Source organism: Saccopteryx bilineata, chromosome 1 (assembly GCF_036850765.1).
Source record: "Saccopteryx bilineata isolate mSacBil1 chromosome 1, mSacBil1_pri_phased_curated, whole genome shotgun sequence".
Lineage (NCBI taxonomy): Eukaryota > Metazoa > Chordata > Mammalia > Chiroptera > Emballonuridae > Saccopteryx > Saccopteryx bilineata.
Window position 1 is genome coordinate 233497099 of NC_089490.1, and position 26823 is coordinate 233523921.

At 40.1% G+C, this 26823-nt stretch overlaps 1 protein-coding gene across 1 annotated transcript in view; it reads left to right on the forward strand.

Annotated features, from left to right (window-relative positions):
- Positions 1-26823, forward strand: part of USH2A (usherin) — a 545087-nt gene that overhangs the window by 210645 nt on the left and 307619 nt on the right. The window contains exons 22-25 of the mRNA XM_066238179.1: positions 7302-7432; positions 22404-22530; positions 24737-24838; positions 26421-26600. Coding sequence (XP_066094276.1) covers positions 7302-7432; positions 22404-22530; positions 24737-24838; positions 26421-26600 — 540 coding nt within the window. The remainder of the gene's footprint in view (positions 1-7301; positions 7433-22403; positions 22531-24736; positions 24839-26420; positions 26601-26823) is intronic.

Below are 26823 nucleotides of genomic sequence, written 5' to 3' on the forward strand. Positions count from 1 at the left end.
AGCCAGACTCACCAAGAAAAACAGAGAAAGGACTCAAATAAATAAAATTAGAAATGAGAGTGGAGAAATAACAACCGACACAACAGAAATACTAAATATTGTAAGAAAATACTATGAAGAACTGTACGCCAAAAAAATAGACAACCTAGATGAAATGGACAAATTCATTGAAACATGTAATCTTCCAAAAATTAATCCTGAAGAATCAGAAAACCTAAACAGACCAGTTACAACAAATGAGATTGAAACAGTTATCAAAAAACTCCCAAAAAAGAAAAGTCCTGGGCCTGATGGCTTCTCAAGTGAATTCTACCAAATATTCAAAGAACTAACTCCTATCCTTCTCAAGCTATTTCAAAAAATTCAAGAGGAAGGAAGACTTCCAAATCTTTTTATGAGGCAAGCATAATTCTGATTCCAAAACCAGGCAAAGACAACACAAAGAAAGAAAATTATAGACCAATATCTCTGATGAATATAGATGCTAAAATCATCAACAAAATACTAGCAAATCGGATCCAGCAATAAACGGAAAAAAAATCATACATTATGATCAAGTGAGATTTATTCTTGGGAGGCAAGGCTGGTACAATATTCAAAAATCAATCAATGTGATTCATCACGTAAGCAAAAAGAATGAGAAAAACCATTTCAATAGATGCAGGAAAAGCATTTGATAAAATCCAGCACCCATTCATGATCAAAACTCTCAGCCAAGTGGAAATATAGGGAACATAACTCAACATGATAAAGGCCATCTATGACAAACCCACAGCCAACATCATACTCAATGGGAAAAAATTAAAAGCAATCCCCTTAAGATCAGGAACAAGGCACAGATTCCCCCTTTCACCACTCTTATTCAACATAGTCCTGGAAGTCCAAGCCACAGCAATCAGACAAGAAAAAGAAATAAAAGGCATCCAAATTGGAAAAGAAGAAGTAAAACTATCATTATTTGCAGATGATATGATATTGTATATAGAAAACCCTAAACTCTCAGTCAAAAAAACTACTGGACCTGATAAATGAATTCAGCAAGGTGGCAGGATATAAAATTAATACTCAGAAATCAGAGGCATTTTTATACACTAACAATGAACTATCAGAAAGAGAAATTAAGGAAGCAATCCCCTTCACCATTTTAACCAAAAAAATAAAGTACCTAGGAATAAATTTAACCAAGAAGATTAAAGACTTGTACTCGGAAAATTATAAAACATTGATAAAAGAAATCAGGGAAGCCTGACTAGGCAGTGGCACAGTGGATGGAGCATCGGACTGGGATGCAGAAGGACCCAGGTTCGAGACCCCAAGGTCACCACCTGAGCGCGGGCTCATCTGGCTTAAGGAAAAAGCTCACCAGCTTGGACCCAAGGTCGCTGGCTCGAGCAAGGGGTTCCTCGGTCTGCTGAAGGCCCGTGGTCAAGGCACATATGAGAGAGAAATCAATGAACAACTAAGGTGTCGCAATGAAAAACTGATGATTGATGCTTCTCATCTCTCTTCTTTCCTGTCTGTCCCTATCTATTCCTCTCTCTGACTCTGTCTCTGTCCCTGTAAAAAACAAACAAAAAAAAAACAAACAAAAAAAACCCCAGAAAAACAAACAAAAAACTTAAAATAAAAAAAGAAATCAGGGAAGATACAAACAAGTGGAAGCATATACTGTGCTCAGGGTTAGGAAGAATAAACATCATTAAAATGTCTATATTACCCAAAGCAATTTATAAATTCAATGCAATATCGATTAAAATACCAATGACTTACTTCAAAGATATAGAATACATATTACAAAAATTTATATGGAACCAAAAGAGAACACGAATAGCCTCAGCAATCTTGAAAAGGAAAAATAAAGTGGGAGGTATCACACTTCCGGATATCAAGTTATACTACAATGCCATTGTACTCAAAACAGCCTGGTACTGGCATAAGAACAGGCATATAGATCAATGGAACAGAACAGAGAACCCAGAAATAAACCCACACTTTTATGGACAACTGATATTTGACAAAGGAGGTAAGAGCATACATTGGAATAAAGACAGCCCCTTCAACAAATGGTGTTGGGAAAATTGGACAGCTACCTGCAAAAAAATGAAACTAGACCACCAACTTACACCATTCACAAAAATAAACTCAAAATGGATAAAAGACTTAAATGTAAGTTATAAAATCATAAGTATCTTAGAAGAAAACATAGGCAGTAAGCTCTCTGACATCTCTCGCAGCAATATATTTCCTGATTTGTCTCTACAGGCAAGTGAAATAAAAGGATAAACAAATGGAACTTTATCAAACTAAAAAGCTTCTGCACAGCTAAAGACAATAAGAACAGAATAAAAAAACAAACTACACAATGGGAGAATATATTTGACAGTACATCTGATAAGGAGTTAATAACCAAAATTTATAAAAACTTGTAAAACTCAATACCAGGAAGACAAACAATCCAATCCAAAAAGTGGGCGAAAGAAATGAATAAACACTTCTCCAAGGAAGACATATAGATGGCCAATCGGCATATGAAAAAATGCTCAACATCACTAATCATTAGAGAAATGCAAATTAAAACCACAATGAGGGTCCTGGCCAGTTTGCTCAGTGGTAGAGCGTCGGCCTGGTGTCCAGGAGTCCCCGGTTCAATTTCTGGCCAGGACACACAGGAGAAGCGCCCATCTGCTTCTCCACTCCTCCCCCTCTCCTTCCTCTCTGTTTCTCTCTTTTGCTCCCACAGCCAAGGCTCCATTGGAGCAAGGTTGGCCCGGGCACTGAGGATGGCTCTATGGCCTCTGCGTCAGGCGCTAGAATGGCCCTGGTTGCAACAGAGCAACGCCCCAGATGGGCAGAGCATCGCCCCGTGGTGGGCATGCCGGGTGGATCCCAGTTGGGAGCATGCGGGAGTCTGTCTGTCTGCCTCCCCATTTTCAACTTCAGAAAAATACAAAAAAAAAAACCCCACAATGAGATATCATCTCACACCAGTCAGAATGGCGCTCATCAACAAAACAACACAGAATAAGTGCTGGTGAGGATGTGGAGAAAAGGGAACCCTCCTGCACTGCTGGTGGGAATGCAAACTGGTGCAGCCACTGTGGAAAACAATATGGAGATTCCTCAAAAAATTAAAAATCAAATTGCCTTTTGACCCAGCTATACCACTTTTAGTCATATACCCCAAGACCACTATAGCACTGTTTCAAAAGAAGAAATGCACCCCCATGTTTATGGCAGCATTGTTCACAATAGCAAAAATCTGGAAACAGCCCAAGTGTCCGTCAGTGGACGAGTGGATTAAAAAGCTTTGGTACATATATACTCTGGAATACTACTCAGCCATAAGAAATGATGACATTGGATCCTTTACAAGAACATGGCTGGACCTTGATAACATTATACTGAGCGAAATAAGTAAATCAGAAAAAACTAAGAACTATATGATTCCATACATAGGTGGGACATAAAAATGAGACTCAGAGACATGGACAAGAGTGTGGGGGTTATGGGGTGGGGGGGAGGAAAGGGAGGGGGTTGAGGGAGGCGAGGGGCACTAAGAAAACTAGTTAGAAGGTGACGGAAGACAATTGGACTTTGGGTAATGGGAATAGCACATAAACAAATGTCAAAATAACCTAGAGATGTTTTCTCTGAACATATGTACCCTGATTTATCAATGTCACCCCATTAAAATTAATTAAAAAAAAAGACAGGATTTCAATCATTAAACTTTCATTCAGCAAATAGTTTTCAACAGCTGTGATGACCAGCCATTGTGCAAGGTATTAGCAATGCAGAAGTAAAGAACTTCAAGTTTCTGCACCATGCTTGCAAGATATGGAAAGGAAGTTAAGCAACTTGAGAAGTTTCTTGCAATGAAGTCATAAATGAACAGGCATCTAAGTGAAAAATTCAGTTCATTAATTTATAAAATCACACACTACTACAAGATTTTAGGGATTGTCTAATCTGCTGCCTCCATTTACAGCTGAGGAACCTGGGGCCCATTCTGTGTAGAAGAGCCCTAGCATTTATATGTTTCAGAAAGCATCTGGAGATAATGACTTCCTTGTAGCTTTATCATTTGGAGGTGATAAGGCATTATTCCTTAAAACAGTGGTATCCAGACAGTTGCAGTGTACAACTACTCAAGGAGAAAATGCAGAATTACTTAAAAGATCAAAGAGATCATTTTTTTGTTTGTTTTATAAAGATTAAAATTAACTACAGTTTTCTTAAAACTTCCTATGGAGTAAAACATCTTCATTCTTGTTTTTCTTCTCTAGTATTCCCCTACTTTTTTATTCTAAGCAGTACTTCTCGCAAAATATTTTAGCATGCTGATTTAATGTCTCCCATGTTCTTTAGCAGTAAACAACTGAAACATCATTTAATTTTTAAAAATTATGAAACAATATATATAGGTTTAAGTGAAGATGACGACTAAACTTGGGTATTCTAATAAAGAGCCATTTGGGGATTAATTCCAGACCATTTGCAAACATTTCAGGTTAGTTTTTAATTGTTGCAAGTCCAGTCAATGAAGGTTTTGTTATTCATGTATTTATAGGACTGCTGATCCATAAATATTTTATGAATGGAGACATTTTTAGCACCACCTAATGGCAGGCAAAGTGAAAAGAAATACCTCTACTAATTTAGAACTTATTTGCATAATTTAAATTAAGCTATAGATAGAGTTGCTTCTACATGTGACCTTTTACATTACCCAATGTACCATATAGGCAGCTAGAAATCTATCTCCAAGCAGTTGGCTTGGGTGGGAGTAAAGCAGAAGGGATATTTGATAATGAAACCAAGGGATTTTTGCTTTATTTATGAGAGCAAGGATAAGAAAATATCTGGGTGACAGAACACATTGTGTTTATGTAAAGAATATTGTCTTAATTTTAGGAGCTTATGCACTGAGACTCCATTCTCCATACCCTGGTTAATTTACTGACAAACTATACCTTGACTGTCACATTAGCATAGTGAATTTGTGTTGTTCTTCGGGAATTGTTGATAAATCTCGGACCAATTTGATATGCTGCTCCCATAAAGCCTATTTCATCTCAGAAACTCTTTGTAAATGAAGAGCCTTGTCATTCTGTTTATCCTCTTAGAATTTTCTATAGGATGTGAGTCAAACAGTGTGGTTTATATCAGGGATAAGCAACTCTTGCCTTAGGAGATACCTGCTTATTGCAGATGGTTTCCCAGCAGGATTTGAAAACTGAGGATAGACGAATGGGACATGTGTGGTTTTTGAGGCAGTTGCAGTCTGCTGAATCCAGAACCAATCCCCTTACCTATGGAGGACCTTTTATTACCAACCCAGCTGAAAGAAGCTCTCTCCCCTTCAATGTTCTGGTTGATTGTGATACCATTCAAATGAGCATTCATTAGTTACTCAATGTTGAACTGTTATATGATGCTCATGTTTGATTTTGAGCTCTTGACTCTCACCATCTCATTTGTCTATGTGTGTATGTATACTTCATCTTTCCAACTAAAGTAGAAACTCTGAGAACAGAAATGATTGTGACTCTTAAACTTCTCTGCTAGTTTCAATGCAATAAGCCAGGTACCTTACACGGGAGACACTCAATGGTATGCATTGAGTGGGTTGGATGGTGGGTAGAATGGAGATGGGACCAAGGTGGCAACAGTGGGAAGATGTGGACAAGGTCCACCGGGGGTGAGGACAATGGAGATGCAGAGACCCGACTCCAGAGACTAGGTTCACTGACGCAGATTCGATTTATTCAGGAAATAAGCTAGCTTATATACACTGGTTCAGCCTATAGGATGTTACAGTGTGTCCTTCACAGCCAATGGCTGAAAATGTCAGGAAGCTGACTGATTGGCACTGAGTTATTTCCTTACAGTGAGCGAGCTCCCTCCTGGGTGTGCCTAGGAGGGTTTCAGATGCTGGAGTGTTCTCACAGCATTGCATCAGCCACAGCTGCTAGGAATGCGCTCTGCGCTATACCTATAGGAAGACATCTCTGTGACCATTGCCAGCTGCCCTGCTTCCTGAGCTGGGGAAGTTCCTGAGAGACAGGAGCATAGTGTGTCATGGGCAGTGCTCATAGGGGATTTGAAGGGCGAGGGCAGATCCTGAAATGCTGAAGGCTGCAGCCCTTGTAGAAAAGTGTTTTAGAGAATTAGCTCTACAGGCTACAGCATAGCAGATCTTGCCCAGTCTTAGCTTCGGATACTAGACTAATTATGTATTTTAAACTTCTTAAGGATTTTAAACAAGGTTCCTGTGTTTGTTTTTCCATTCATGTCAAAAAAATTATTTTTATGACTAATATTATTATCTTTTTCCCCCTTTTTTATCAATTGAGTCTATTGGGGTGACACTGGTTAACATCATTATAAGGTTTCAGATGCAATTGGATACTTCTGAGTATCTGATTTGAGGTTGCCATCATGTATCCTTCTGTTAATGAGCTTTTACACAAATTTAACCTTCATTATACAGTTTGTTCGCAAAGTCATGGTGCACTTTTGGTCGGTCACAGGAAAGCAACAAAAGACAATAGAAATGTGAAATCTGCACCAAATAAAAGGAAAACCCTCCCAGTTTCTGTAGGATGATGTGGCAGCATGTGTGCATGTGCAGATGATGATGTAACACCATATATACAGCAGAGCAGCCCACGGCCATGCCAGTCGAGATGTGGAGATTACAGAGGAAAGTTCAGTGTATTCTGTGGCTCGCTAAATTTGAATCCATGACCAAAGTGCAATGTGAATATCGGTGCATTTATAACGCAGCGCCACCACATAGGAATAACATTACTCGGTGGGATAAGCAGTTGAAGGAAACCAGCAGTTTGGTGGAGAAACCCCGTTCTGGTAGGCCATCAGTCAGTGACGAGTCTGTAGAGGCTGTACGGGATAGCTACCTAAGGAGCCCTAAAAAATCTGTGCATGAGCCCACATTGAACTGCACTGAATAGGTATGAAACTGGGAGAGTTTTCCTTTTATTTGGTGCACATTTCTATTGTCTTTTGTTGCTTTCCTGTGACCGGTCAAAAGTGCACCATGACTTTACGGACACACTCTATATTGATTAGTGAGAGCTCTGGCTCAGGTTTCTGAGTCCAGGGTGGCATTTGTAATGGGATAGATTTCAAACCACAAGGCTGGGACAGCCCAGGGCACCGCATGGACAATTCCCTGAGTGTACTCGCCACATTGTAAATAATAATGACAGTTGGTGTACGTTTATCAGGAAGAATCCACAGAGCCCAGCACTGATTCGCCAACTGCGCTTGTCTCTCAGGGATCAAGGCCAGCTTCCGGACCAGGGTGCCCGAGGGTTTGATCGTCTTCGCCGCCACCCCGGGTGGTCAGGAGGAGTACTTTGCACTCCAGCTGAAACATGGGCGTCCTTATTTTCTCTTCGATCCTCAGGTAAAGGGTTCATCATAAGAGTTGAGATTTTTTTTTTCCTGAGCATTTACTAGGCACCAGGGACAGAGGTAAGTGCTTATGTTTTCATGTTGAGTCCTCACCAGAAACATCAAGGTAAGTATTGTCATGATCCCAAATTGACCAGTGAAGGTGGAGAAGCTGACAAAAGTGACTTGTCCATGGCTGAAATAGCAGAGCTGATTTTCAAAACACAAAAGTCTTATTGTACACAGTTAATGACCATATGCTGTCTTATAATGAAGATGAAAATTTTTAAGTAAAATCTAGTAAAATTATTTTTATTTTACATGAGAGCAAAATTATGTCTCTCTTTATTCTTCCTCTTTCCATCTCCCCTCTTCCTTCCTTCCTTCCTTCCTTCCTTCCTTCCTTCCTTCCTTCCTTCCTTCCTTCCTCCTTCCTTCTTCCTTTCTTCCTTCCCTCCCTCTTTCCTTTCTTCCTTTCTTCCCTCCCTCCCTCTCTTGTTCACTGCACTATATTGGAAGGAAATATTTCAACCAGGCTTCTAACCCCCCCCCCACACACACACATTTAAAAAGAGTCTGAAATATAACAAGGAGAAGCAGTAGTGGGTAATAAGCCCAGCAATATTTTCAACCTAAATATTTCATGACAAAGTGAGTAGAAGTGTGTTTTCAGTGCTGGAGAATCTTAGAAATAGAAGAGACATACAGCAAAGGCAAAACGAAACTCTTAACAATTGTTTGGTGCTAAAGCTATTAAGAGCTGAAGGAGAGAAAAAGACTGTGACTTTAGTTTCTAACAGTATCAACTTAGCAGAGGGTCCGTAAGGAAATAGAGCATGTCGGTGCCTTCTCTTCATAAAGAGGCAAACAAGTTTGATTTTAGATGTTGTGAAAAAAAAAAAGAAAGTAATTATTAATAGAATGGAAATATCCCAAGGACATCCCAATTACTGAGATGAAAAATGATACTCAATGCCCAATTGTGAAAATCAACAAAAAATCATTAAAAGAAAGATCTGGGGAATATTTGAGAAGAAGCCAGGTGGAGAGAAACCTTAACTGTATACCCATTTATTAGTCGAGCATTTAAACAGGTGTATAGTAGTACTCTTATCTCATTCTTGAAGTAGCCACTTGAGGTAGTTAATGTTGTCATCCCTGCTTTTGATAGAGTGGCTTAACTAGGGTAACAGAGTGATTTTGTGCTGAAACCAGCACTGAATTGATTCTGTTCAGCTCAACTTTGTTAAAAGTCTGTTACGCCCCCCACTGCGCTGCGCAGTTAGGAACATGGAAGTGAAAGGAACAGAACGCCACCGCAGCTGTCCCCTCCCCGGGACCTCCCTTCTTCACCACAGAGCTGGACAGGACAAGGAACATCTGGGTCTCAGAGCAGTGTCCCATGATGGCTCACACTGCCTCCCACTGACAGTCGGTCACGCCACTGTAAACGTCCTTCCCCGTGTCTGTGAGTGTGACTCCTGGTGACCCTTCCTACCCCAGGCCACATTTCTCATAGCCCACTGGCCACGGGTTGTTCATAGCTTTTGAGTATTTAATAAACACCCTCCATCCCCCACCCCCACATACACTTTGAACATAATTGAGCAAAATCCTTGTAGAATTCAAACATGTTTTCACCAGACCTGAAGCACAATTGCCATCTCTTTCAGCAGCGTGGTTCCTCTTTCTGCAGGGTGTGCCACCTTAAGACCTTGTGGACTAGCAAGATAAAGGCATGAATGCTCCACTCTGCTCAGCCACCATGGTCACATTCAGAGAAGTCTCCGTCTCACCGTTTTATACTCCTTTTTCATGATCAGATAGACAGTCTGTTGTAAGCCGTGATCACAGAGCGCAGGGCCTTGCCAGCCATCTATGCCCTCTGCCCCTTCTCCCATAGCTAATTACTTGGGGTGCTCATCACTACTGTTAGCTTTGCCAGCTACCCTGTCCCTACCCTGTAGACCACCCCATTTCTGACCAGTGTACAAAGTCAGCAGGTACCTCCCCAGTAGTAATAAAATTGTCACTGCCAGAGGTTGGAGGATCATGGGAATGGGGCGAGTTCAGTGATGCCCAGTGACAGATTTTTTTTTTTTTTGGTCTGGAATGATAATATCTCTCTACAAGGCAAAAATTCCCTGCATTTCCAGGAAAGTGACAATTAATTTATTCAAAGGAAAGGAAAGTATTTGTTGAGCAGGGTTGACGTAGGAAATATTTGAGAAAATGTAATCAGGTTATTATACTAAGTGCTCGGGAATCATGATGCTATCTATCTATAATATTTATGAAACAGCTCCAGCCAGCCAGGACTGTGCTCTTCCTCGCCACCAAGGAGCTTACTCTCTAGTGCAGGTAAACTGGACCTATTTGCTCACTTTCTAATGAAGAACACAAATACTTTCAGACCAAGAATTGTTGAAACTGAGGAGTGGAAATTTTTTTTTGGAATATTCTGTCTCTGTTTTTCTTTCCTTTCGGGTAGAAATAAGGACACAGATTCTTGCATGAAGTTGGACCTGCCCCAGGTTTAAAGAAGCTGATGTTTGTTTTATATGCCTCCATTTGACATTAAGAAAATTGCTATTTTAAATACTTTAGGGGCCACTTTAAGCCAGTTTTCTTTCCCTGTGTCCTTAAGGGAGATAAGGTTATCTAATGAACATCTTAGGGTAGTCATCAGATAAGTCATTAATTCATTAAAGTGTCTTTCTTATCAGATTGCACAATCCAGAAAGGGCAAAGTCTGACCCTTTTGTCCTCAGATATATTCTTGAGGCTGGCACAGTCCTTGGAACATAGTACATGCTCAATAAAGAAATGTCTGTTGACAGATTGGCTGACTTAGGGACTTGGTAATTCTGGGCAAAATACAGTAATTGCAGAAAGTTTCCCTTTTTCCACAATAAAATATCCAGCTCTTTGATTATGTTACAGTTTACTTCTTATTTATCAGTTTGTTAGATACTTTGACTTTTATTAATGGTTATTTTTAAATTACTTTTCCTGCATCCACTTAAAATAATTAAATTTTGAGTTGTGAAAAGAGCCTTTTGTAGGAATTTAAAGTTACTGTTTAGCATATAGTTTGAAAATAACTCAGTCATTGCATACTGTGTTTTTTAGCATATTCTGATAAACATCATAAGTAATGAATGCATAACACAGTATAATTCTCCATAGAGGCTATAGGTATAAAAACTGATTTGGTTTCCCTTCTACCTATCCAATGCATTCCATGAATAAATATTTAGGGGAAGAGAGGAAGACATGTGGTAGCATGTTATGAACTATACTTGGAACCATTGTTAAGAGTCATGACAAAGGAGAGACAAGATGGCGCTGGAGTAGGCGGACGTACCAGCATCTACCTCCCAGAACCAAAGAGGATTACAAACTAATTTTATGAACTATCATCTGGAAAAACCAACTTTGGACTAAACTAAGAGGACTCTTCAACCAAGGAAGACTGAATAAGCCACACAGAGACTGGTAGGAAAAGCAGAAAAGCAGAAATGCGGAGAGGGCTGCCCAGCTCCTCGGAGTGAATGGCAGCAGGGAGAGACTCGCATGGTGGGAAGTGAGATTAGCAGAGGGGAAAGGATCCTGAGCCCCAGGAACAAAGTCCCAGCCTGCAGCCCCAGAGCCCAGAAGACGCGTAAGGACAGTATTTAGCTGGAAACAAGTCAGGATACTGTTTCTGAGAGAGTCTGATTTCTCATATCCAGGATCCTTCTTAAAGGGACCACACAGAACATCTCTCTCAAATACAATCACCTGGGGCTCCTGGGGACAGAGGGGGGGGGGGAGAGGAGAGGACCAGAGTAACAGGAAGAGAGTGTAATCTAGGAGGCATAGGGAGAAACATTTTGGGAGATAGCCACCCTAACCCCTGGGACAAGTCACTCACCAAAGCTGAAGTGAATATTTCCCCCAGAAACAGCAATACCTGCAAAGGGAAGCAGGAGAGCAGCCAAACAAGCTCCCCCATGGCATTCAGAGCAGAGTCGCATAGAAGGAGGGAGCTTTCAGGTGTACAGTAGTGAGTCTTAGGGTCCACTGCAACGCCCCCACCCACGCAGCTGAGGGCGCACTGGAGAGCAGGTGGCAGCGGGAGACAAAAGCGCGGTTCTGCTGGCAGGGGCGGAAGCCGGCTGGCCACCACTGGGCTCAGGTGTGAGCTCAATCTTGCCCGGCTGGGGAGAAGGGGCATGCAAAAGCAGTCAAGCTGAGCTGCCGGCAGCCTGTAATCCAGCCTCCAGGAGAAGGGAGGGAACCCCGGAAAGGGTGGAGACCAGCCCCAGAGCAAGGGCAGAGGAGCACAGCCCTGCCCCGCCCGTGCAACCTAGGCTTGCGGTCTGACTTGGTAGCTGGCTCCTCCCACGGGGGTGGAGCCAAAAGCCCAGAAGAGGCAGAGTTCCGCTACGGAGCTGAGCTTGGGCACGCAGCCCTGCCCGGTGGTAGAGCCAAGGCTAGCAGCTGTTCGTAGAGTGGGATCCACCTGCAAGGGCAGGGCGAAAGCTCGGAAACAGGCAGAGACCCGCAGCTGAGCAAAGGTGCTCACCAGTGCCCTCGGGACCGAGCATAACGTCACACATGGGGGCGGGGCAAAGGCCAAGGCCACCAACCCTTGTGCACCCGAGCACATGATCACAGCCACTCCCATGAAGAGAAAATGTGGAGGCACAGAAATACAACACAAATAAACCAAGAGAAATCCCCAGAAAAGGACCTAAGTGAATCAGATATAACCAAATTACCAGATGCAGAGTTTAAAATAACGATTGTTAGGATGCTCAAAGATATTAGAACAACCATAGATGGCCATTACGAAAACCTAAATAAAGAGATAACAAATATAAAAAAGGACATTGAAATAATAAAAAAGAAGCAGTCAGAAATGACAAATACAATATCTGAAATAAAGAATACAATGGAAGGAATTAAAAGCAGGATGGATGAAGCAGAAAATTGAATAAGCGTGTTAGAGGACACGATAAATAAAGGCATGTAAGCAGAGCAGAAAAAAGAAAAGAGACTCAAAAAGTCTGAGGAAACTCTAAGAGAGCTCTGTCACAACATGAAGAGAAATAACATCCACATCATAGGGGTTCCTGAAGAAGAAGAGAAAGAACAAGGGATAGAGACTTTGTTCAATCATATTATAGCGGAAAACTTCCCCCAATTAAGGCAGGAAAACATTTCACATGTTCAGGAAGCATAGAGAACTCCATTAAGGAGAAACCCAAAGAAACCAACACCAAGACACATCATAATTAAAATACCAAAGCTAAATGATAAAGAGAAAATATTAAAAGCTGCTAGAGAAAAAAAGGCTATCACCTACAAATGAGCCCCCATAAGGATGACTTCTGACTTCTCAACAGAAACACTTGAGGCCAGAAGGGAATGGCAAGAAATATTCAAAGTAATGCAGAACAAGAACCTACAACTAAGACTACTTTATCCAGCAAGGCTATCATTTAAAATTGAAGGAGAAATTAAAAGCTTTACAGACAAAAAAAACGTCAAGGATTTCACTGCAACCAAACCAAGGCTGCAAGAAATGCTAAGGGACCTGTTGTAAACAGATCAAAGGAGAAAAAGAATATAGCAAAAGAGAAATACAGTTTTAAAGAAAAAAATGGCAATAAACAATTACATATCAGTAATAACCTTAAATGTTAATGGATTAAATGATCTGATCAAGAGACATAGGGTAGCTGCGTGGATAAGAAAACAGGACCCATACATATGCTGTCTACAAAAGACACACCTTAAATCAAAAGATGCACACAGACTGAAGATAAAAGGATGGAAAATTATTTCACGCAAATGGAAATGAAAAAAAAGCTGGGGTAGCAATACTTATATCAGACAAAATGGACTTTAAAACAAAGACCATAGTTAGAGATAAAGAAGGTCACTACATAATGATAAAGGGAGCAATCCAAAAGGAAGGTATAACCATTATAAATATCTAGGCACCTAATATAGGAGCACCTAAATATATAAAGCAAATTTTGATGGACTTAAAGGACAAGATCAACAGCAATAGTAAAATAGTAGGGGATTTCAATACCCCATTAACATCATTAGATAGATCCTCAAGAAAGAAAATTAACAAAGAAACAGCAGACTTAAAGGACATATTAGATCAACTCGATTTAATAGATATCGTCAGAACCTTTCACCCTAAAACAGCAGAATATACATTCTTTTCAAGTGCTCAAGTACATTCTCTAGAATAGACCACATGTTAGGGCACAAAAGCAGGCTCAACAAATTTAAGAAGATTGAAATCATATCAAGCAATTTCTCTGATCACAATGGCATTAAACTAGAAATCAACCACAATAGAAAAATTGAAAAACATTCAAATACTTGGAAACTAAATAGCATGTTATTAAATAATGAATGGGTTAACATTGAGATCAAAGAAGAAATTAAAAAATTCCTAGAAACAAACAATAATGAGCATACATCAACTCAAAATTTATGGGACACAGCAAAAGCAGTCCTGAGAGGGAAGTTTATAGCATTACAGGCATACCTCAAGAAGCTAGAAAAAGCTCAAATAAACAACTTAATCCTGCATCTAAAAGAACTAGAAAAAGAACAGCAAGTAAAGCCCAGAGCTAGTAGAAGGAAGGAATTAATAAAGATCAGAGTAGAAATAAATGACATAGAGGCTAAAGAAACAATACAAAGGATCAATGAAACCAGGAGCTGGTTCTTTGAAAAGGTAAACAAGATCAATGAACCTTTAACGAGACTCACCAAGAAAAAAAGAGAGAGGACTCAAATAAATAAAATTAGAAATGAGAATGGAGAAATAACAACTGACACAACAGAAATACAAAATATTGTAAGAAAATACTATGAAGAACTGTATGCCAAAAAACTAGACAACCTAGATGAAATGGAAAAATTCCTTGAATCATATGATCTTCCAAAAATCAATCTGGAAGAATCAGAAAACCTAAACAGACCAATTACAACAAATGAGATTGAAACAGCTATCAAAAAACTCCCAAAAAAGAAAAGTCCTGGGCCTGATGGCTTCACAAGTGAATTCTACCAAATATTCAAAGAAGAACTAACTCCTATCCTTCTCAAGCTATTTCAAAAAATTCAAGAGGAAGGAATACTTCCAAACTCCTTTTATGAGGCAAGCATAATTCTGATTCCAAAACCAGGCAAAGACAACACAAAAAAAGAAAATTATAGGCCAATATCCCTGATGAACTTAGATGCAAAAATCCTCAACAAAATATTAGCAAACCGGATCCAGCAATATATGGAAAAAATCATACACCATGATCAAATAGGATTTATTCTTGGGAGGCAAGGTTGGTACAATATTTGCAAATAAATCAATGTGATTCATCACATAAACAAATGAAAGAAGAAAAACCACATGATAATTTCAATAGATGCAGAAAAAGCATTTGATAAAGTCCATTACCCATTCATGTTCAAAACTCTCAGCAAAGTGGGAATACAGGGAACATACCTCAACATGATAAAGGCCATCTATGACAAACCCACAGCCAACATCATACTCAATAGGCAAAAGTTAAAAGCAATCCCCTTAAGCTCAGGAACAAGGCAGGGGTGCCCCCTTTCACCACTCTTATTCAACATAGTTCTGGAAGTCCTAGCCACAGCAATCAGACAAGAAAAAGAAATAAAAGGTATCCAAATTGGAAAAGAAGAAGTAAAACTATCATTATTTGCAGATGACATGATATTGTATATAGAAAACCCTAAAGTCTCAGTAAAAAACTACTAGACCTGATAAATGAATTTGGCAAGGTGGCAGGATATAAAATCAATACTCAGAAATCAGAGGCATTTTTATACACTAATAATGAACTGTCAGAAAGAGAAATCAAGGAATCAATCCCCTTTACCATTGCAACCAAAAAAATAAAGTACCTAGGAATAAATCTAACCAAGGAGATTAAAGACTTGTACTCGGAAAATTATAAAACATTGATAAAAGAAATCAGGGAAGATACGAATAAGTGGAGGCATATACCGTGCTCATGGTTAGGAAGAATAAACATCATTAAAATGTCTATATTACCCAAAGCAATTTATAAATTCAATGCAATACCGATTAAAATACCAATGACTTACTTCAAAGACATAGAACACATATTCCAAAAATTTATATGGAACCAAAAAAGAACACGAATAGCCTCGGCAATCTTGAAAAGGAAGAAGAAAGCAGCAGGTATCACACTTCCAGATATCAAGTTATATTATAAGGCCATTGTACTCAAAACAGCATGGTACTGGCATAAGAACAGGCACATAGATCAATGAAACAGAACAGAGAACCCAGAAATAAACCCACAGCTCTATGGACAACTGATATTTGACAAAGGAGGTAAGACAATACAATGGAGTAAAGACAGCCCCTTCAACAAATGGTGTTGGGAAAATTGGACAGCTACCTGCAAAAAAAAATGAAACTAGACCACCAACTTACACCACTCACAAAAATAAACTCAAAATGAATAAAAGACTTGAATGTAAGCCATGAAACCATAAGCATCTGAGAAGAAAACATAGGCAGTAAGCTCTCTGACATCTCTCTCAGCAATATATTTGCTGATTTGTCTCACAGGCAAGTGAAATAAAAGACAGGATAAACAAATGGGACTTTATCAAACTAAAAAGCTTCTGCACAGCTAAAGACAATAAGAACAGAATAAAAAGACAAACTACACAATGGGAGAATATATTTGACATAGTGTCTGATAAGGGGTTAATAACCAAAATTTATAAAGAACTTATAAAACTTAATACCAGGAAGACAAACAATCCAGTCCAAAAATGGGCAAAAGAAATGAATAGACACTTCTCCAAAGAGGATACACAGATGGCCAACAGGCATATGAAAAAAATGTTCAACATCACTAATGATTAGAGAAATGCAAATTAAAAGCACAATGAGATATCACCTCAAACCAGTCAGAATGACACTCATCAATAAAACAACACAGAATAAGTGCTGGCGAGGATGTGGAGAAAAGGGAACCCTCCTGCACTGCTGGTGGGAATGCAGACTGGTGCAGCCACTGTGGAAAACAGTATGGAGATTCCTCAAGAAGTTAAAAATCGAACTGTCTTTCGACCCAGCTATACCACTGTTAGGAATATACCCCAAGAACACCATAGCATTGTTTCAAAAGAAGAAATGCACCCCCATGTTTATGGCAGCATTTTTCACAATAGCACAGATTTGGAAACAGCCCACGTGTCCATCAGAGGATGAGTGGATTAAAAAGCCTTGGTATATATATACTATGGAATACTACTCAGTCATAAGAAATGATGACATAGGATCTTTTACAACAACATGGATGGGCCTTGATAACATTATACTGAGTGAAAGAAGTAAATCAGAAAAAACTAAAAACTATATGATTCCATACATAGGTGGGACATAAAGATGAGACTCAGAGACATGAACAACAGTGTTGGGGTTATAGGGTGGGTGGAGGAGAGGGAGGCGGTTGGGGGCACAAAGATCATGGCTTTTCAGCATTTGCCATATTCCCCCCTTAATCTATGGACAGACAGCAAATATTTACGTATGGTGTTTCCACTATAAAGACTGCTGTCTTAGGGACAAATGCTGATAAACTATTTCTGCAGTTCCTCCTTCTTCAAAGACTTATATGTCAACATAGAGCTCCATGTTTCATAGAACATACTCAAGCTCACTCCATGCTCCCTGGAGCTTTAGCACAAGGGAATGCCCCCACCCTTTTTTTCTTTTTTTTTTTTGTAGTACTTTTTCTTTTATTTATTTATTTTTTGTATTTTTCTGAGGATGGAGATGGAGAAGCAGTCAGACAGACTCCTGCATGCGCCTGACTGGGATCCACCTGGCATGCCTACCAGGGGGGAATGCTCTGCCCATCTGGCGTGTTGCTCTGTTACAACCAGAGCCATTCTAGCGACTGGGGCGGAGGCCATGGGGCCATCCTTAGTGCCCGGGGTGGCTTTGCTTCGGTGGAGCCTTGGCTGCGGGCGGGAGGAGAGAGATGAAGAGGAAGGAGAGGGGGAGGGGGGGAGAGGTAGATGGGTGCTTCTCCTGTATGCTCTGGCCAGGAATCAAACCCGGGAATCCTGCACACCAGGCCAATGACTCCGACAGGTCTACCATATCATGCTTTTTACTTAAAAAAAAAATTACATTTTTTTTGAATGCTGATGAACAGGAGACACCAAATCTTTTTCACCTGCAAACTACTACCTTCTTTATTAGATCTAGCTAATAACACTGTTTTATCTTTTTCCAAATAGCTCCAGATATATGGAAAAGATTTATATAGGTGGATGGGGATCCTCAAACCCCTCAGTGAGATCTTCTGAGAATGGCTGTTAAGATAACTAGGGGCAGAAAAAGCCCAATAGAGATCAGGGGAACTACCAGCTTTTAGGATACACCCTTAAAGGCTCCAATGCCCCAAAGGGGTCTCACAGGATGCCATCTGGGTCCTGCTTCAATAGTGGAAAGGAAGGTCATTGAGCTAAAGCCTGCCAGGCTTACACGCCTCTGCTGTGAGGAAACAGGGACACTGGAAGGTAGGCTTCCCCCTCGCTCCTCTAAGGGAGGGTTCAGTCTTTTCCAGCCCTGCTCCAGCCACCTATGACCTAACCTTGCCCAGAAAGCTGGGGTTTGCCACTGAAGGCTGAAGGTGCCCAGGGCCATCAGCCCCATCTACGACACTGTGGACGAGCCTAGGGTATTTCTTCCAAGAAGCAGGTAAACTGACCTCATTTGCACAACTATGTGCCACTTAACTATGTTTTACCTGAATAGTCAGGTTTTTTATTCTTCCCTCAACGATCTCTGTTGTGGGTGTTGATAGTCCTATTTTCTGCTGCTTTGCTTAATATATAGTGTTTCCTTTATCCCTCCTACCTCAATGCCCCACTCATATTTCAGGCTGGGACCTACTCCTAATTTAGAGCTCTCTTTCCTCCTTTTGCCAACTTGTATTATGAATTTACCTTTGCCACCCAGCTTAGTGTATCCCAAGGTTCTCTTTACCATGCCACAGTCACAGAGCTCCATGGAAAAGCAACCTGGTCTCAACTCTCCAGGCAGAGGAGAACAGAAGCTCCATATCCACGCATGCTGCAAATGGCTTTTTCCAGTCTACCTGAATCATTACCAGCTAGAAGCAGCGGTCATTGGGACTTAGACATGAGCTGCAAAGTATAGAATGGTGACAACAATTCCAGTGCCATAGAGACTTTTCCTGTGGGGAACTTTCCTGGACTCCTGCTCCCTGTGACAGCTCCTAACAGACTGAACTGTAGTTGGGTTGCATTTTTCAGGGATTTGGCATGGTGTTGGGGCCAACTTGGACTTGGTGAACATGTTAAGGACACTACTCTTTTATGGCTTCTTACTGTATAGGCCAAGAGTTTGCTTAAAGGCTTTTAATCACTGTAAAAAAAAAAATAGAGGACTGGATGATGAAGATGGGGCATATATACACCATGGTATACTATTCAGCTAGAAGAAATGATGACATCGGATCTCTTACAGCGGAATGGTGGAGTCTTGGTAGCATTGTGCGGGGTGAAATAAGCGCATCAAAAAAAAACACAAACTGCAGGATTCCATACATTGGTGGGACATAAAAGCGAGACTAAGAGGCATGGACAGGAGTGTGGTGGTAAGGGGTGGGGGGAGGGAATGAGGGAGAGGGGGAAGGGGAGGGGTACAGAGAGAACTGGATGGAGGGTGGCGGAGGACGATCTCTCTTCGGGTGATGGGTATGCAACAGAACTAAATAACAAGATAACCTGGAAATGTTTTCTTTGAATGTATGTACCCTGATTTATTGATGTCACACCATTAAAATAAAAATTTATTTATAACAAAAAAAAAAGAGTCATGACAAAGAATACTTACTCCATTATTTACCATATTTCTCCATGTATGGGACACTTCCATGTATAAGATACACCTTAATTTTGGTGCCTGAAAATTGAAAAATAAATGTATTACATAAAGTTATTGAACTCAAGATTTATTCATCATAAAATTAATACAACTCATCACTGTCAAAACTCCCATCCATTAGCTTGTCCTCATCTGTGTCTGATGATGAGTCACTGTCTTCATATATTGCCTCATCCTCAGTTCCATCTATGGCATTTGAAATGCCACAACTTCTTCAACCACTGTAAGATGCACCCAGTCCTTACACTCTAAATTTTTTGAAAAAATATGCATCTTGTACATGGGGAAATACCGTCATTGTTTTTATTCTTAAAGTCTCTAACAATTAGCTATGATCTCTCTATCTTTAACTTGATGGATTTCAATTTGAATTCACTTGATCAGAAAATATTTTATTGACCAAGAGTGACTTGACTTGGCCCTGGCCGGTTGGCTCAGCGGTAGAGCATCGGTCTGGAGTGCGGGGGACCTGGGTTCAATTCCCAGCCAGGGAACATAGGAGAGGCGCCCATTTGCTTCTCCATCCCCCCTCCTTCCTCTCTGTCTCTCTCTTCCCCTCCCGCAGCCAAGGCTCCACTGGAGCAAAGATGGCCCGGGCGCTGGGGATGGCTCCTTGGCCTCTGCCCCAGGCGCTAGAGCGGCTCTGGTCACAGCAGAGCGACGCCCCGGAGGGGCAGAGCATCGCCCCCTGGTGGGCAGAGCATCGCCCCTGGTGGGCGTGCCAGGTGGATCCTGGTCCGGTGCATGCGGGAGTCTGTCTGACTGTCTCTCCCCATTTCCAGCTTCAGAAAAATACAAAATAAATAAATAAATAAATAAAATAATAAAAAAAAGAGTGACTTGACTTTGTGGCTATCATTAAATGTTTTATGCTCAGTGGTGTTAACAGGAAATTCACCTAACATTCTGATTTCACTCTGAAGGAAGCTGAGAAAGTGAAAGCTGCACAACAATTCTGCATAGGCTTTATTTAACTTGTCTGATATTTTCCAAATAGGAAGAACAAACTGCATGACATGGCACCAGAATTGATCTCAGCATTATTCTCTTCACATTAGTGGTGGCGGTGGTGGTGGTGGTGGTGGTGAATAATCTTAAAGATGATGATCAAAGAGTGATATGGTACGGTCCTCTAAGTAGAAAGTACATTTGGCGTTCTGAGGCTGTATGTTCTGTAGTTGAATTTATTTCCAATAAATGTGATTTCTGATGTAGAGAACTATTAACGCTTCAGATTGTTGCCAAACATCATATGAGGAACCACTAACTCAGACACCTGATCTTTTAGAATGCAACATCGTTTGTAACAATTTTAACGCTAACTAAGTACACTTTGATGAGACAGCATTTAATAAAATGCTCATTAATTTCATCATTAGCAAGGGTATGCTAAGAAGTAAGCCAGTTTCTTATGTCACGCCCAATTAGCATCCCATGCTAGTAATCTCATTAGCATTGTTGAATTCACTAATGGAAAAACTAATGGGCATGGTACCAGGGCACATTAATTGGGCACGACACCAGTTCTGGTTTTAATTATTAAACTACGATAATGAAATGTGTGTTTGTAAAATATTAAAATGTTGAAATAGGGTTGAAGAAAATAAAAGAGCATGTAAAGACAAAAGATAGGAAAGGCAGCCTAGGAAAATTCAAAGGCTAAGGAATAGACTTACCAAGTGGTCATTTTTCTTGCCAATGGAATTGTCTAGAAAAGTTGGGGTATTGTCTGTGAGAGAAGCAGCCCACTCATACTCGTGGGAAATTAAACGATGTTTTTTGGTAATAGGAGATTCTGTATGTCATATGTGTTGTCATGCTCTGTATGAGGCCTGACAGAAGCCAATTAAGTGTGTAGACTGGACATGCTACATTGCTGAAGCTATTTTAGAAAATACAGGCAGAAATATTTTAAGTGGTGTGATTAATATGGCGCTTTTTTGTGACACTTTAGCCCTATTACATCAGATAATCATCACTTTTCTCTTTTTGAAAGACATTCTACCAAGATAAGTAGAATTTCATAAAATATCCCAAGTAATTAAGAAACTATTTTTTAATATCTTACCCAATCTTTTTTTGTTTGTTTGTTTTTAAAAATGGTTATTGGATTGAAGTTAATTATTGCTAAGGAAACCAACTTTATTAAGAAAAAAATGAGGTTTTTTTTATTTAGAAGGTTTAGAATAATTTTTTTTAAATAGTATTAAGAAGTGATGACAGTGACAAAGCTGAAATCTCTTCTGCTTACTAGTACTTGCTCATTCACACTAAAGGGAGCACCTTTGTGTCAATCATGATAAACCAAGCAAGGGTTCCCTTGGCTGGAAAGTACTGAGATACAAACTTCTTTGTTCTTCTCCTTTCATACCCTCACTTCCATTTGCAAGTCTCTATTCTTGATATCTTCCATTGCCTAGGACTCACTTAGGGACTTGCTTCGTTAGGGAATGTAATGTAGGTGAGAAAAACAAGTTTGCCACACTTTCCCTGTCTTTAAAACAATTAGCAGTTGAATAATATTTTGAATTTCAAATTCTTGTCTCTCTTTTTATATTCCTGACAAAAATTAAAATAGAAAATTTTACAATAGAAAATGAGTTACCTTTCTGATGAATATGGGTCATCAGAGTGCAGGTGTACTTGTAAGAAAGTCTTATTCCAAAGACAAGTTATTTTCAGATTTGAGCACAGAGACACATCAGAGGAAAACCAGAATGATGTTAGACATCAATTTTCCTTCTGAGTTCTATTTGAAACATATGCATCCTTGCATCAGGATGATATTAAATATTGTAAATTGGCTTTTAACAAATATATATGTCTGTGTATGTGTGTGTATGTATGTATGTACAAACACATTTATGTGTATATGTGTGTGTATATATATATACTCATACATATATACATACATACACACACAATAAAATGTATTTTTGTTTAAACATATATTAATTCACTCATTCATTCCCTTCAGGGGTCTCCAGTGGAAGTGACCACAACTAATGACGATGGTAAGCAGTATAGTGATGGCAAATGGCATGACATCATTGCTATTAGACATCAAGCTGTCGGTCACATCACACTTGATGGGCAGTATTCAGGTATGGGCTCTCTTGATATATAGATACTTGGCTTTCCTTATAGGCTGATGTTGCCCTAATTTTCTGTCATTTCTAATTTATATTTCTTCTTTCACCTTCTTCTCCACTCAATTTTACTTAAATTGCATTTAAGTTTGCCTTTGGGTGTCTTGAAAACCAAGTCCAGCCACCATTTTCTAATTTCTGTAGGGTTTTGGCAAAGCAAAAATAAGACAGAGTTCTAGGTAGCACTTTTGTAGCTTGCACTGTTCTTTATAGTTTGTAAGGGTTTACACTCAGGTTCTCCCTAAGTCTGCAACTTTTGACTCCCAGAATATGATAAAGTAAAATAAAACAGATATAATGTGCATTTTAGAGATGAGGGAATTGAAACTCAGAAAAGGTAAATAATTTCTCCCAGTATACAGAGTTGATAGACAGCATTCTTGAGGGACATAACCTTTTTTTGCCATTTTAAGTTTAGCATTCTTTCCATCCTATGCTATCTGTCATCCACAGGCTTTTATTGATTCGTTTGGGGAAAATATAAAATTATAATGAGCACCTACTATGTGTGGGGAAATATGGCTATTGCTCCAGAAATTCATACAAAGAATGAAATTCATGTTTTCGGCAGGAGAATAAATAAATATTGAACAAGTATCAGATACATGCTGAGAATGATAAAATAGGATAAGAGGGAAAGAAAGAGAGAGAGAGAGAGAGAGAGAGAGAGAGAGAGTGTGTGTGTGTGTGTGTGTGTGTGTGTATTAGGGAGGGGATGTTTTGATTTTATAAGGAATTGTTAGAGATGGCCTCTCTAATAAGGTGACATTTAAGCAGAGACCTAGAAGGGGTAACATGCTAAATCAGTAAAGTGTTCAACAGAAGGATGTTTCAAGCTGAACAAACAGTGGGTGTTAAAGAAAGAAGGTGGGATCATAGCATATGTGGCATGTCTGGGACCAAAAGGAGGCCACTATAGGAAAGAGTGAGCCAAGGGCTGGTGACAGACTATGAGACCAGAAAGACCAGTAGGATTGTATGCTCTAGAACCATGTGGACTTTCACTTGGAAAGAAGGAAGTCACTGGCCAATTTTGAGAGAAGAATGTCATGATATGACTTCTTTCTTTAAAAGGAACACTCTGGCTACTTGTATGAGAATATGTTTTATGAGAACAAGAGGAGAAGCCCTGTGACCATTGAATAGGCTTCTGCAGTAATTTTTAAATAATTCAGGCAAGAAATGATCATTTTTTTGAACCAGGAAGGTCATTTCAATATGATGAAAAATATGGAGATATTATAAATGGTCCACTAAAGGGATTTGATTGATGTAGAGCAGGCAGACTGCCACCTGTGGGCCAATTCAAGTGCATGTCTGTTTTTATAAAGTTTTATTAGAGCACCACTGTGTCCATTTGTTATGTGTTGTTTGTGTCTACATGGGGCTGTATAGTCTGCAAAGCCTAAAACATAGTATTTGGCCCTTTACAGAAAGTTTGCTAACCCCTAATGTGGAGCCTGACTGGTAGGTTTGAAGTGCAGGCCCCCGGAAGAATGCAGCTGCCATAACAAAGATGGACAAGAAATTGGGAATAGCAGATTTGGAGGAGAGGTATTCAGAGTTCAGTTGGAACATGTTAAGTCTTAGATCCCTATGAGGCGTCCAAGTGGAGATATCAGACAAGTTGTGAGATGTACAAGCCTGAGCTGAGGGAGGTTTGCAGACTAGAGTCACAAACTGGAGTTGTCAGCTATGTGGTATGTACAACCAAGGAGTGGCTGTGCCTAGGGCTCATTATGGTGGTTTGGGTCTGAGATTTCCCCCTTATTCCAAAGAAGAATGGAGTGAGAAATATTAGCAGGAGATTTGCATTCTTATGCAATAGAGTCAGGGACCCAGGTCCCTTCAGATATTTGGCCCTGATGGTTAGCACAGGTGCCCAGACCTTCCTTTGTCCCTTTGGAGGATGCGGGGCATCGTTGTAGTAGAGAAGGAGATCAGATCAGAGAAGGGAGAGAATCTGGGTCATTCCAGCACTGAGATGTTGTGGTCGATGCGGAAGAGCCATGAAGAAGGCTAACCAGGACAGCCACTAAGGTAAGGGATGGACCAAGAAAGAATGACGTCCCAAAAGCCCAGGGAAGGGTTTAATCATTTGTTAAATTAGTAGAAAAACATAATCCTGCTGATGCTGGACTTCTCATCTCCTCTGCCACAGGTTCCTCCGGGCCCCTGAATGGTAGTACAATTATTGGAGAGAACTCAGGGGTGTTTGTGGGAGGGCTGCCGCGGGGCTACACCATCCTGAGGAAGGATCCCGGTGAGTGTGGAAAAGGTATTGAGTTACACGTTGTCACCACTATTCATTTAGAATAGAATGCAATAGCATTATTTTAAAGTATGAGTAATAGTATTATTTTCTACCTTATACTGTACTTCCCATGTCAGTATGTCAAAAATATCCATTATTACATGTGTTATTTGCATTGAAAATCTTAGGCCTGACCAGGTGGTGGCACAATGGATAGAGTGTCGGACTGGGACATGGAGGACCCTGGTTTGAAATCCCGAGGTAACCAGCTTGAGTGCGGGCTCATCTGGTTTGAGCAAGGCTCACCAGCTTAAGCCCAAGGTCACTGGCTTGAGCAAGGGGTCACTCAGTCTGCTGTAGCCCCCCAGTCAAGGCACATATGAGAAAGCAATCAATGAGAAACTAAGGTGCTGCAAGAAAGAATTGATGCTTCTCATCTCTCTCCCCTCCTGTCTGTCCCTCTCTTTGTCTGTTTCTGTTCCTGTCACACAAAAAAAGAAAATCTTAGTAACCAATTCTTGATATACAAAAAGGACCCAGGTTCGAGATTCCGAGGTCGCCAGGTTGAGCACTGGCTCATCTGGCTTGAGCTAAAAAAAGCTCACCAGCTTGGATCCATGGTCACCGACTTGAGCAAGGGGTTACTCGGTCTGTTGAAGGCCTGCAGTCAAGGCACATATGAGAAACCAGTGAATGAACAACTAAGGTGTCACAATGCGCAACAAAACCTGATGATTGATGCTTCTCATCTCTCTGCATTCCTATCTGTCCCTATCTATCCCTCTCTCTGACTCTCTCTATGTCCCTGTAAAAATAAATAAATAAATAAACAAACAAACAGAAAACACAAAAATGGATGACTATGCAGTTGATTTTCGGTTTTTACGCGGGTGAAAAATGTTTCCCTATGGACTGGACCATATAAAAGGCATACTCAGTCGCTAGATACCCATAGAAGAATAGAGTTTGACCTTTGCCATGATGGCAGAACATTCCAGCCAGGTGCCCTGAATGCTGTAATTGGAGCAGTGACAAAGTGATTCCTATATTTGAAGACAATACAACAAAACAGTGTGTAAAATGAAATTAATAAGGCTAACATAAATGAAATTAATCGTAGGCAGAAAAAAATATCACCCTTCCTAGAAATGAGGTTCAATGAATGATTGACTTGTATAACAGAGCTAGTTTATTATGATGAAGGAACTAAACTGTAAACGATAGATTTAACAGAAACACATCCTTCAAATGTTACTTATAAAATGTGATAGCACTTTTCATTTTTAAGACCAGTGGCAGATGACACCTCCTTGTTAGTTCGAAAGGCAGTATTTTTGCTAGCACTATAAAACCAAGGTTTTTTGCCTTAATATCTGTCTCTACATATATGATGAATCCAAACCAGGGCTAAACATTATCATTGTTACCACTTAGCACACTTGGTGGTGTTGTGTTTACCTGAATCATTAGGAGGTTTGCAGCAAACAGGTAAAGAGAGCTAATACCCATTTATTTTAATTGTATGTAAAATTAATTGCCCGAAAAGCATTTTTCAAAATACATATTTCTTGACATCTGTCAATCCCTGCAGACATAATCCAAAAGGGTTTTGTGGGCTGTCTCAAGAATGTGTATTTTATGAAGAATTACAATCCGTCTGCTATTTGGGAGCCTCTGCTGTGGCAGAATTCTGAAGAGCAAATCAACGTGTATAATGCCTGGGAGGGATGTCCCTCCTCATTACAAGAGGGAGCTCATTTCTTAGGAACAGGTAAGCTTCTCAAATAGCCATCAGTCCTTGCAAGACTTATAAATACCTATTCATGTATACGCTCTGTAGTAGCCCAAAGCAGTTCTCAGTTTACATGAGGTAGCATCCCAAATGTCAATTTGTGAGTCAGTTGTTTTATTTAGAATGAACTTTACTTAGAAAGATGATTCAAAGTAGTTACCAGGTTAGTCCACAAATGTCTGTTCATTCTGTTAGGCAGATG